The sequence below is a fragment of the Oncorhynchus mykiss genome, chromosome 2 (assembly GCF_013265735.2).
Source record: "Oncorhynchus mykiss isolate Arlee chromosome 2, USDA_OmykA_1.1, whole genome shotgun sequence".
NCBI lineage: Eukaryota > Metazoa > Chordata > Actinopteri > Salmoniformes > Salmonidae > Oncorhynchus > Oncorhynchus mykiss.
Window position 1 is genome coordinate 35852991 of NC_048566.1, and position 12899 is coordinate 35865889.

General features: G+C 40.1%; 1 protein-coding gene across 2 annotated transcripts; it reads left to right on the forward strand.

Annotated features, from left to right (window-relative positions):
• The first annotated feature begins 2212 nt into the window (after positions 1-2212).
• Positions 2213-12279, forward strand: LOC100653444 (hepcidin-like). 2 transcript variants are annotated; one of them, XM_036947245.1, is made up of 4 exons: positions 2213-2525; positions 2620-2700; positions 2947-3038; positions 12207-12279. In XM_036947245.1, exons 1-4 carry the CDS (start codon positions 2439-2441, stop codon positions 12211-12213), a joined length of 267 nt encoding a protein of 88 aa, XP_036803140.1. In that variant the 5' UTR covers positions 2213-2438; the 3' UTR covers positions 12214-12279. The 2 variants fall into 2 exon arrangements, with proteins under 2 accessions (XP_036803140.1, XP_021416707.2); XM_021561032.2 differs by lacking the exon at positions 12207-12279 and having other exon boundaries at positions 2947-3430.
• Positions 12280-12899: the final 620 nt, after the last annotated feature.

The following is a 12899-nucleotide window of genomic DNA, read 5'->3' on the forward strand; positions in this document are numbered from 1 at the left end:
CAGTTCATTAGCATACTGTTTACGTTTTTCCCTAATGAGCTGATAGTGACCCAGTTCTACATGAACAAATTATCCACAGTAACCGTGCAAGACGACAGGCTTTCTGGCAGGTCTGGAGAAGGTGGGGGGTCGGAAGAAATATGACTATTGGGTTTTTGCGGAGTTGGCTATTTCAGTAGTAAAAATGATTTTTCTGAACTTTTGGGTCAAGTGCCAGAACAAATAAAGTACATATGAGGTGGTGAGAGTGGGGAGGGGGGGGGGGGGGACAGAGGTAATTAGGATGACAGAGGGGGGAAACAGGGGGCCAATGCACCGGCACCAGGAGGAGCGAGTGGTGGACTGGCGCCTGTCTAGGTGACTGTGTCTCTGTGTCCGCCCCACTGGAGCCGAGCTCTGTTTGACCAGAAGATTCTCAAAGATAGTGCTGGCGGCTGGTGACACTGGCAAAAACCTCCTACCTCTCCCCCGCGCTCACTAATACTCAACCAATTAAACTTGCTGGGTGGATTCCATTGAGGAGTCATTCGTGGTTATATTTGTTGACACTGATGTTCCGGTCACCCAAAGTCAACAAGTGATGGCAAATAGTTCTCTATATACGAGACAGACTGACGCAGGGGTTCCCACAACATGTTATTTCACTTAATACTTTGGGATGATTTTGGCAATAAGGACCTTTATCTACTTTCCCAGAGTGAGATTAATTGTGGATTAATACCATTTGTATGTCTCCGCGTGCAGTTGGAAGTAGATAAAGGGCCTCATTGTAAAACTCCTGAAGTATCCCTTTAAAGAGACAAGTTGGGCAGAGCAAATAAAATACTTAGTGAATAGATTAAAACCTAATAGTATAATGATATAATATCCAACAAGTTGAGCCCTTGAGTGAACATCCAATTAATTATTATTAGGCTATTAACCACTTATCAACTCATCACAGACTCTTTGAGGATGCAAATTAGGCATTCACAGGCTTACAATTTGCAGTGTGATTTTGTGTACATGAAATATGATTTACACTGAGTGTACAAAACATTAAGAACACCTGCTCTTCCCATCACTTGTTAAATCCACTTCAATCAGTGTAGATGAAGGGGAGGAGACAGATTAAAGAAGGAATTTTAAGCCTTAAAACAATTGAGACATGGATTGTGTACATGTGCCATTCAGAGGGGGAATGAGCAAGACAAAAAAGTACCTTTGAACGGGGTATGGTAGTAGGTGCCAGGCGCGCTGGTTTAAGTGTGTCAAGAACTGCAACGCTGCTGGGTTTTTCATGCTCAACAGTTTCCTGTGTGTATCAAGAATGGTTCAACACCCAAAAGACATCCAGCCGACTTGACACAACTGTGAGAAGTATTGGAGTCAACATGGGCCAGGATCCCTGTGAAACGCTTTCGAACACATTATATAGTCCATTCCCCGATGACTTAGGAAGGTGTTCGTAATGTTTTGTACACTCAGTGTAGCAGCATAGCAAGACATTAAATGTGTCTTCTTTTTTTTTCAACTACAAAATACCTTTATGAAGCAATTCAAGTGTGAATCACTATTATATAACCTGCCTGACCTTTGAAATGTATTTTTCATTAGGTCTGATAAACACAACATGATGCGTGTCACATATTATTGTCATATTCCTCTGTTTCTAATAACACTTGAAACACCCTGAATGAAGTGATCAGTTTGCACCTCTCTTTTCCTTTCTACTCTTTTACTGCTCCTTTTCTTTCAAATGAAGTTCATTCTGTTAGACTGCAGGTTCCTCACATTACACCACATTATACGTCAAATGAAAGCGTTGCTAATTACATGTCAAAATAGGGCTAATTATTCCATTGGAAGGGTTATAATGAAGTCCTTTAGACAGAGGAATAGATACTGTAATGGCTCACTCCCTCATGTGGAGGGATTTCCCAGGTCAGACAAAAGGGCTGTGCAGCCAGCCATGCACTTCCAGTAACTGTTCGTCCATGACTCCTGCTGTTGGGTAATTTCCACAATTCTTTCAGATTTCGAATGAGGAAATAAATTATCATCAATTTTCAGTTATCCACCCTAAAGGAAAGACAAAAAAAACGATACAATTTCCCATTTTTGAAAACGGGAAAGTGGATTAGGTAATATGTGACGGGAATGCGCTCCATTGTCCAAATGGGGGGGGGGGGCATGATTGCACAATTGTGGCCAAAGTGTGTATAAATACCAGTGCACCGCAGTCTCACCACATGACAGAGAAGTCCCTCATCCGCTGACATCAAAAGGACAATCAATCAACTTTGGACTCGTCTAGTGCATTGAAAATTGTGCATTGGAGAGCGCCGCTATTTGGGAAAATTGAAGAGCTCTGATCTTCATCATAAACTGTCACTTCAATTCCAACTGTTTTCAACAGGACTTTTAAATAGGCTATAAGCTTCCTAACAAAACCGAGAATGAAGGCCTTCAGTGTTGCAGTTGCAGTGGTGGTCGTCCTCGCATGTATGTGCATCCTTGAAAGCACCGCTGTTCCTTTCTCCGAGGTATGGCTAATTCTCCAACACTAACCCACTACAAACATGTGTGTATCGATTTTAGAAGTTGGTCATTACTCATTTGTACATAATGTCTTTGCAGGTGCGAGCGGAGGAGGTTGGAAGCATTGACAGTCCAGTTGGGGAACATCAACAGCCTGGCAGCGAGTCCATGCATCTGCCGGTACGTTCAATTGAGTGAATGAATTAAGTAATTACCTTTGGCAAATTAACATCTAAGTGGTTGCGTTTCACCCTTGGAATTGAATTAGCCCACGAGCGCTAGTTGTTAACCATTTGATTGTGAGCCATTAGCAAGGGCTTCAGGGCGAGCAGTGTGCAATGTGCTTGTGAAGGGGAGACTTGGACAAAAGTACTTACCATGTGCTTGTTCCCACCTTTTTCATTTTCTTTTCTTGGCGGGATACAGGAGCATTTCAGGTTCAAGCGTCAGAGCCACCTCTCCCTGTGCCGTTGGTGCTGCAACTGCTGTCACAACAAGGGCTGTGGCTTCTGCTGCAAATTCTGAGGACCTGCCTGCACTAAAACCATCTTATTAACTTATTGCCTTTAATTTCCCCCCTATTCTTCTACATTTCTTTTGGACTCTGTGGAGAAGATGCTATCTCATTGATGTCTTTCTCACTGCACAACCTCAGTCTTGTACATAAATGTTTTGTATCATGTCGTATATGTATTGTATAATGACGCAGGAAAAAGACATAGCCAATTGAAATAAGTGGGGATTTTTATTTTCTATTGTGTAAATTGTTTTGTACATTTTCTAGTTTGTACATGTTTGCAATATTTTCTTTCTAAGATGTTGTTTTTGTAGCTATGATAATGATTTGTTAAACGATTTCTTACAGTGACACTTTTTTAAATATAAATAAACACATTCTTTGAATAACAAACATGGTTGTTTCTGAATTATGAATCTGCTATAGATGTGTACCCTGTGGCTAAATGTTCAGGCCTGACAGCCAGAGGCTTATTCAAATTAGTCGCGTCTGGGAATGGAATCCACAGTGCCTTCAGAAAGTATTCACACCTCTTGACATTTTCCACATTTGTTGTGTTACAGCTTGAATTTAAAATTGATTAAGTTGAGATTTTGTGTCACTGGCCTACATAATGTCGAAGTGGAATTATGTTTTTAGAAATGTTTACAAATGAATAAAAAAACAAAAAGCTGAAATGTCTTGAAGTAATAAGTATTTAACCCTTTTATTATGGTAAGCCTAAATAAATGGTGTAGTAAAAATGTGCTTAACAAGTCACACAATAAGTTGCATGTGTGCAACTCTGTGTGCAATAATAGTGTTTAAAAAACCCTAAAGTCGATGTCCGAGCCCCAACGGAAATCCAAGCCCCCACAGGAAAAAAAATTGCATAATAAAATCCTCATAAAAATCTGTCAGTTTAAGCTAGAGATATCTGTTTTTTTATGCATCTCCATCCACTGAATCCGCCGATGTCGCACTTCCGCATCTGTGGTGAAAGGTGACAGAGCTATAGCAGTGTTTGTCAGACCATGAGACTTCCCGAACATTGGTCTTCTTACAAAATCCTCTGTTGCGAAAACTTTGGCCTTCAAACTATTATGGAAAGTGAGACTCTCATAAACATGATGGTTTTCTCATTTTTTTCTGGGAAAGCTAGTTTGCCAACTAGTCTGCCAACTTCTGTTTGTAGCGTCTGAACCGTTTGGGCTAAAATGACTCCTCCATGGAAGGTGAGACTCTAACAAATACGTACATGTTGGTTGTTTTGCGCTAGGATGCCCACAGGCCTCACGGGACTCGTCTGAAGGTCCCCAGGTACCAGTTGAAAAAATTAATGGAAGTAGTATATATATGGAAATGGTTTAGTGCAAAAATAAGTGGTTAACTACATGTAAATATATTCAGTTGAAGTCGGAAGTTTACATACATTAAAACTCGTTTTTCAACCTCTCCCCAAATTTCTTGTTAACAAACTATCGTTTTGGCAAGTCGGTTAGGACATGTACTTTGTGCATAACACAAGTCATTTTTCCAACAATTGTTTACAGACAGATTATTTCACTTATAATTCACTGTATCACAATTCCAGTGGGTCAGAAGCTTACATACACTAAATTGACTGTGCCTTTAAACAGCTTGGAATATTCCAGAAAATTATGTCATGGCTTTAGAAGCTTCTGGTAGGCTAATTGACATCATTTGAGTCAATTGGAGGTGTACCTGTGGATGTATTTCAAGGCCTACCTTCAAACTCAGTGCATCTTTGCTTGGCATCATGGGAAAATCAAAAGAAATCAGCCAAGACCTCAGAAACATAATTGTAGACCTCCACAAGTCTGGTTCATCCTTGGGAGCAATTTCCAAACGCCTGAAGGTACCACATTCATCTGAACAAACAACAGTATGCAAGTATAAACACCATGGGACCACGCAGCCGTCATAACGCTCAGGAAGGAGACACTTTCTGTCTCCTAGAGATTAATGTACTTTGGTGTGAAACGTGCAAATCAATCCCAGAAGAACAGTAAAGGACCTTGTGAAGATGCTGGAGGAAACAGCTACAAAAGTATCTATATCCACAGTAAAACGAGTCCTATATCGACATAACCTGAAAGGCCGCTCAGAAAGAAAGAAGCCGCTGCTCCAAAACAGCCATAAAAAAGCCAGACTATGGTTTGCAACTGCACATGGGGACAAAGATGGTACATTTTGGAGAAATGTCCTCTGGTCTGATGAATCAAAAATAGAACTGTTCGGCCATAATGACCATCGTTATTTTGGGGGGAAAAAGGGGAACGCTTGCAAGCCGAAGAACACCATTCCAACCGTGAAGCACGGGGGTGGCAGCATCATGTTGTGGGGGTGCTTTGCTGCAAGAGGGACTGGTGCACTTCACAAAATAGATGGCATCATGAGGCAGGAACATTATGTGGATATATTGAAGCAGCATCTCAAAACATCGGTCAGGAAGTTAAAGCTTGGTCGCAAATCTGTCTTCCAAATGGACAATGACCCCAAGCATACTTCCAAAGCTGTGGCAAAATGGCTTAAGGACAACAAAGTCAAGGTATTGGAGTGGCCATCACAAAGCCCTGACCTCAATCCTATAGAAAATTTGTGGGCAGAATTGAAAAAGCATGTGTGAGCAATGAGGCCTGCAAACCTGACCCAGCTCTGTCAGGAGGAATAGGCCAAAAATTCACCCAACTTATTGTGGGAAGCTTGTGGAAGGCTACCCAAAACCTTTGACCCAAGTTAAACAATTTAAAGGCAATGCTACCAAATACTAATTGAGTGTATGTAAACTTCTGACCCACTTGGAATGTGATGAAAGAAATAAAAGCTGAAATAAATCATTCTCTCTACTATTATTCTGACATTTCATATTATTAAAATAAAGTGGTGATCCTAGCTGACCTAAGACAGGGACTTTTTACTAGTATTAAATGTCAGGAATTGTGAAAAACTGAGTTTAAATGTATTTGGCTAAGGTGTATGTGAACGTCCGACTTCAACAGTATACATTACCGTTCAAAAGTTTGGGTTCACTTAGAAATGTCTAAGTGAAAAGCACATTTCTTGTCCATTGAAAGAACATCAAATTGATCAGAAATACAGTGTAGACATTGTTAATGTTGTAAATGACTATTGTAGCTGGAAACTGCAGATTTTTAATGGGACATCTACATAGGCGTACAGAGACCCATTATCAGCAACCATCACTCCTGTGTTCCAATGGCACGTTGTGTTAGCTAATCCAAGTTTATCATTTTAAAAGGCTAATTGATCATTAGAAATCCATTTTGCTGTAAGCACAGCTGAAAACTGTTTTCCTGATTAAAGAAGCAATAAAACTGGCCTTCTTTAGACTAGTTGAGCATCTGGAGCATCAGCATTTGTGGGTTTGATTACAGGCTGAAAATGACCAGAAACAAATAACTTTCTTCTGAAACTCGTCAGTTTATTCTTGTTCTGAGAAATTAAGGCTATTCCATGCGAGAAGTTGCCAAGAATCTGAAGATCTCGTACAACGCTGTGTACTACTCCATTCACAGAACAGCGCAAACTGGCTCTAACCAGAATAGAAAGAGGAGTGGGAGGCCCAGGTGCACAACTGAGCAAGAGGACAAGTACATTAGAGTGTCTAGTTTGAGAAACAGACGCCTCACAATTCCTCAAATGGCAGCTTCATTAAATAGTGCCCACAAAACACCAGTCTCAACGTCAACAGTGAAGAGGCAACTCCGGGATGCTGGCCTTCTAGGCAGAGTTGCAAAGAAAAAGCCATATCTCAGACAAGCCAATAAAAAGAAAAGATTAAGATGGGCAAAAGAACACAGACACAGGACAGAGGAAGATTGGAAAAAAGTGCTATGGACAGACGAGTTTGAGGTATTCAGATCAAAGAATAACATTTGTGAAATGCAGAAAAAATTAAAAGATGCTGGAGGAATGCTTGACACCATCTGTCAAGCATGGTGGAGGCAATGTGATGGTCTGGAGGTGATTTGGTGGTGGTAAAGAGGGAGATTTGTACAGGGTAAAAGAGATCTTCAAGAAAGAAGGCTATCACTCCATTTTGCAACGCCATGCCATAGCCTATGGACAGCAATTAATTGAAGCCAATTTCCTCCTACAACAAATGACCCAAAGCACAGCTCCAAACTATGAAATAACTATTTAGTGAAGAAGCAGTTAGCTGGTATTCTGTCCATAATGCAGTAGCCAACACAGTCACCGGATCTCAACCCTATTGAGCTGTTGTGGGAGCAGCTTGACCGTATGGTACTTAAGAAGTGCCCATCAAGCCAAGCCAACTTATGGGGGAGGTGCTTCAGGAAGCATGGGGTGAAATCTCTTTTGATTGCCTCAACAAATTGACAACTAGAATGCCAAATTTCTGCAAGGCTGTAATTGCTGCAAATGGAGGATTCTTTGATGAAGCAAAGTTTGAAGGACACAATCATTATTTCAATTAAAAATCATTATTTATAACCTTGTCAACGTCTTGACTATATTTCCTATTCATTTTGCAACTCATTTCATTTATGTTTTCATGGAAAACAAGGACGTTTCTCAGTGACCCCAAACTTTTGAACGGTAGTGTATATGTTTCCTGATCTTTCTTATATCTCTCAAATATAGGACAGACACTTCAGAACAAACTCCCTTTAGGTTTATTTTGAGGACTATCTGTTGTTCCATGTAGTTCATCTGTTATTCAATGCATTTGTATGGGCTAATAACAATAAGGCCCAACATTTTCTTTCCAGAAAATATATTTTTTATATATTTAAGGCTACTTCAAGGGGTCTTAAAATATAATCGCTAAATTATCCTTGTCATGACCGTATTAAAATAATTCCATTATAGTTTAGAAAGGGCTTAGACTGTTATTGGTTAATTAACATGATTTTTGAATGACTACCTCATTTCAGTACCACACACATACAATTATCTGTCAGGTCCCTCAGTCAAGCAGTGAATTTCAAACACAGATTCAACTATAAAGACCAGGAAGGCTTTCCAGTGCCTAGCAAAGAAGGGAACTTATTGGTTGATAGGTTAAAAAAAAGAAACACGCATTGAATATCCCTTTGAGCATGTTGAAGTTATTCATTAGACTTTGGATGATGTATCAATACACTCAGTCCCTACAAAGATACAGGTGTCCTTCCTAGCTCAGTTGCCAGAGAGGACAGAAACCGCTAAGCAATTTCACCATGAAGCCAATGGTGACTTTAAAACAGTTGTACAGTTTAATGGCAATCTCATAGAAACTGAGGCTGGATCAACAATTTTGTAGTTGTTCCACAATACTAACCGAAGTGAAAAGTATGAATCCTGCTTGCAACAAGGCACGAAAGTAATACTGCAAAAAATATGGCAAAGCAATTCACTTTTTTTTCTGAATACAAAGTGTTATGTTTGGGGCAAATCCAATACAAAACATTTCTCAGTACCACTCGCCATATTTTCAAGCATAGTGGTGGCTGCATCATGTTATGGGTATGCTTGTAATCGTTAAGGACTGGGAGCTTTTACAGGATAAACAATTTACGGAATGGAGCTAAGCACAGGTAAAATCCTAGAGGAAAACCTGGTTCAGTCTGCTTTCCACCAGACACTGGGAAATGAATGTACATTTCATCAGGACAATAACCTAAAACATAAGGCCAAATCTACACTGGAGTTGCTTACCAAGAAGACAGTGAATGTTCCTGAGTGGCCGAGTTACAGTTTGACTTAAATCTACTTGAAAATCTATGGCAAAACCTGAAAATGGTTGTCTAGCAATGATCAACAAACAATTTGACAGAGCTTGAAGAATTTTGAAAATAATAATGGGCAAATGTTGCGCAATCCAGGTGTGGAAAGCTCTCAGGCACTTACCCAGAAAGACTCACAGCTGTAATCACTGCCAAAGGTGCTTCTACAAAGTATTTACTCAGGGGTGTGAATACTTATGCAAATTAGATATTTCTGTATTTCATTTCAATACATTTGCTAATATTTCTAAAAACATGTTTTCACTTTGTCATTATGGGGTATTGTATGTAGATGGGTGAGTGAACAAAATATATTGAATACCTTTTGAATTCAGGCAGTAAGTAACACAACACAATTTGAAATAAGTATGAGAAACTTTCTGAAGGGACTGTATTTCAAAATAGGGATATTTAACCACTCTGAATGGCACACATTCCATGACATAGACTGACCAGGTGAGTCCAGGTGAAAGCTATGATCCCTTATTGATGTGACTTGTTAAATCCATTTCAATCAGTGTAGATGAAGGGGAGGACACAGGTAAAATGTTTTTTTTAAAGCCTTCGAGACAACTGAGACATTGATTGTGAATGTGTGCCATTCAGAGGGTGAATGGGAAAGACAACATTTTTAAGTGCCTTCCCACAGGGTATGGTAGTAGGTGCCAGGCACACTGGTTTGTGTCAAGAACTGCACCGCTGCTGGGTTTTTCACGCTCAACCGTTTCCTGTGCGTATCAAGAATGGTCCACCACCCAAAGGACATCCAGCCAACTTGACACAACTGTGGGATTGGAGTCAACATGGGCCAGGATCCCTGTGGAACGCCTTCAACACCATGTAGAGTCCATGCCCCGATGAATTTGCAACTATTAGGAAGGTGTTATTTTTTTGTACACTCAATGTAGCCCATACTACTCTGCTAAAAGGAGACTGAAATTGGGATTAGTATATGCACTTTGAAAATCCTATCTCCTGTATGAACTAGGTCTGGCTTGTTAGTACAGCCTAAAAAAACAGTCAGTGCTCAACACTGCCCCAGGAGGCAGAGAATGTCCCAGCAAACAGGGGACTAGTTGGACAGAGTTGCTGTAGTCGGGGGCAGGGTCTTTGAACACTGAACACTACTGGAGTTCATTAGCATATTGTTTACCTTTATTTCAAATAATGAGCTGATAGTGACCCAGTTCTACATTATCAAATTAGCCACAGCAATCGTGCAATCCAACAGGCTTTCTGGCTGGTCTGGAGAAGGTGGGGGTTGGAAGAAAGCTGCCGATTGTATTTTTTTGGCGGTTGGCTATTTCATTAGTAAACATTTTTCTTAACTTAATTTTTGGGACATTTTGTGTCAAGTGGCCAGGCAAATAAAGTACATGAGAGGGAGGAGGGAGGAGACAGACGTAGTTAGGATGACAGAGGGGGGAAACAGGGGGCCAATGCACCGGCACCAGGAGGAGCGAGTGGTGGACTGGCGCCTGTCTAGCTGACTGTGTCTCTGTGTCCGCCCCACTGGAGCCGAGCTCTGTTTGACCAGAAGATTCTCAAAGATAGTGCTGGCGGCAGGTGACTCTGCAGAAAGTTCCTACCTCACCCCCACTTTCACTACTACTCAACAAATGAAGCTAGGTGGGTGGATTCCAACGTGAAGTCACTCGTGGTTATATTTGTTAACACTGATGTTCCAGTCACCCAAAGTCAACAAGCGATGGCAAAGGGTTCTCTGTATACAAGACAGATGGGCTCAGTGGTCCCCACAACAATGCTATTTTTACTTACAGAGACAAGTTGGGCACAGCCAACAAAATAATTATTGAATAGATTCAAATGTAATAGTATAGTATCAAACAAGTTGAGCCCCTGAGAGCACATCAAATGTGTTATTATTAGGCTATTAACCACTTATCAGACTTTTTTGAGGATGCAAATTACAATTTTCACAGTATAATTTTGTGTTAATGAAATGTGATATAGCAGCATAGCATAAAATGTGTCATTGTAATTTTTTTTTAAAGATACACTCTTATCCAGAGCAACTTACAGTAAGTGTATTAACCTCATACTTTTCCCCCCTTGGGAATTGAACCCACAATCCTGGCATTGCAAGCAACATGCTCTACCAACTGAGCCACACAAGACATTCCAGTTGCCTACACTTTCCAATAAATCTTTTTTTTTTCTCAACTACAAAATTACCATTGCCTAATAATTCCTTGCATGAATCACTATTATATAGCCTACCTATACCTTTTAAAGAAATGTATTTTTCATAAGGTCTGATGAACACTACATAATACAATACCTGCCACATAATAATATCATATTCTTGTATTCCTAATAACACTTGAAACAACTGAATGAAAGGTGCCACAGAGGAATTTTGTTCTTTCATTTTTGCATTGCAGTGTAATGAACATGTCCATAATATATCTGCTGTAATAGTGGAATGATATTGTTTCACAGTATTACTTACAGTGTTGTGATTGGCCGGGATATTTGTCAATTGATTACTTCCGCAGGAGCGGCATCCTGTTGTCAAAATGGGAAAGCTGTTTTGACTTTGTGGCTGTGTTATCTAGTGGGAATCGGGTCAAGTGGCAGGATTGCACAATAATGGCCAAAGTGTGTATAATACCGGTGTACCACAGTCTCAACAAAAGACAGAGAAGTCCCTCAACCACAGACACCAAAAGGACCATCAACTAACTTGGGACTCATCTATTGCATTTAAAATTGTGCGTTGGAGAGTGTTGAAGAGTTCTGATCTTCTTTATAAACGGCCACTTGAATTCCAACTGATTTCAACCAGACTTTTTAAATAGGCTATAACCCTCCTAACAAAACCGAGAATGAAGGCCTTCGGTGTTGCATGTGCAGTCGACCTCGCATGTATGTTCATCCTTGAAAGCACCGCTGTTCCTTTCTCCGAGGTATGGCTAATTTTCTAACACCAACGCACTTCAAACATGTCTGCATCTATTTAAGAGGTTGATCATTATTCATTTTTGCAAAATGTCTTTGCAGGAGAAAAAATGAGGAGGTTGGAAGCATTGACAGTCCAGTTGGGGAACATCAACAGCCGGGCGGCGAGTCCATGCGTCCACCAGTACGTTCAATTGAGTGAATTAATGAAGTAATTACCTTTAGCAAATTAAAATCGACGTGGTTGCTTTTGCCCCGCAGAATTGAATTAACCTACTTGCGCTACCTGTTATCGTTTGATTGTGAGCCGTTAGAGAAGGCTTCAGGGCGAACAGTGCACAACGTGCTTGTGAAGTGGAGACTTGGACAGAAATACTTACCATGAGCTTGTTCCCACCTTTTTTCATGTTCTTTTCTTGGCCGGGATACAGGAGCACTTCAGCTGGTTGGTGCTGCAGCTGCTGTCACAACAAGGGCTGTGGCTTCTGCTGCAAATTCTGAGGACCTGCCTGCACTAAAACCATCTTATTAACTTATTGCCTTTAATTTCCCCCCCTATTCTTCTACATTTCTTTTGGACTCTGTGGAGAAGATGCTATCTCATTGATATCTTTCTCACTGCACAACCTCAGTCTTGTACATAAATGTTTTGTATCATGTTGTATATCTATTGTAATGACACAAGAAAAATACTTAACTATTTGAAATAAGTGAGGATTTTTATTTTCTATTTTGTACATTTTATAAAATAAAAAAAAATCTAGTTTGTACGTGTTTGCGATGTTTTCATTCTAAGATGTTGTTTTCGTAACAATGATAATGATTTGTTAAATCATTTCTTATAAGGATTTTTATTACATAAACGCACACACTCTTTGAAGAGGTATTCAACCCCTTTTTTCATGGCAAGCCTAAATAAGTTCAGTAGTAAAAATGCACTTAACAAGTCACACTCATTGAGTGCAATAATAGTGTTTAACATGACTTTTGAATGATTGCCTCATCTCTGTACCCCCACACATACAATTATCTGTAAGGTCCCTCAGTCGAGCAGTGCATTTCAAACATAGATTCAACCAAAAAGAACAGGGAGGTTTTCCAATGCTTCGCAAAGAAGGGCACCTACTGGTAGATGGATAAAAAAAGGAGACATTGAATATTCCTTTGACCATGGTGAAGTTATTAAT

Coding starts and splice junctions, on each gene's coding strand:
- LOC100653444 (XM_036947245.1), top strand. CDS start 2,439: ATGAAGGCCTTCAGTGTTGCAGTTGCAGTGGTGGTCGTCCTCGCATGT. Junction 2,526..2,619: donor CCGCTGTTCCTTTCTCCGAG/GTATGGCTAATT, acceptor ATGTCTTTGCAG/GTGCGAGCGGAGGAGGTTGG. Junction 2,701..2,946: donor GCGAGTCCATGCATCTGCCG/GTACGTTCAATT, acceptor GGCGGGATACAG/GAGCATTTCAGGTTCAAGCG.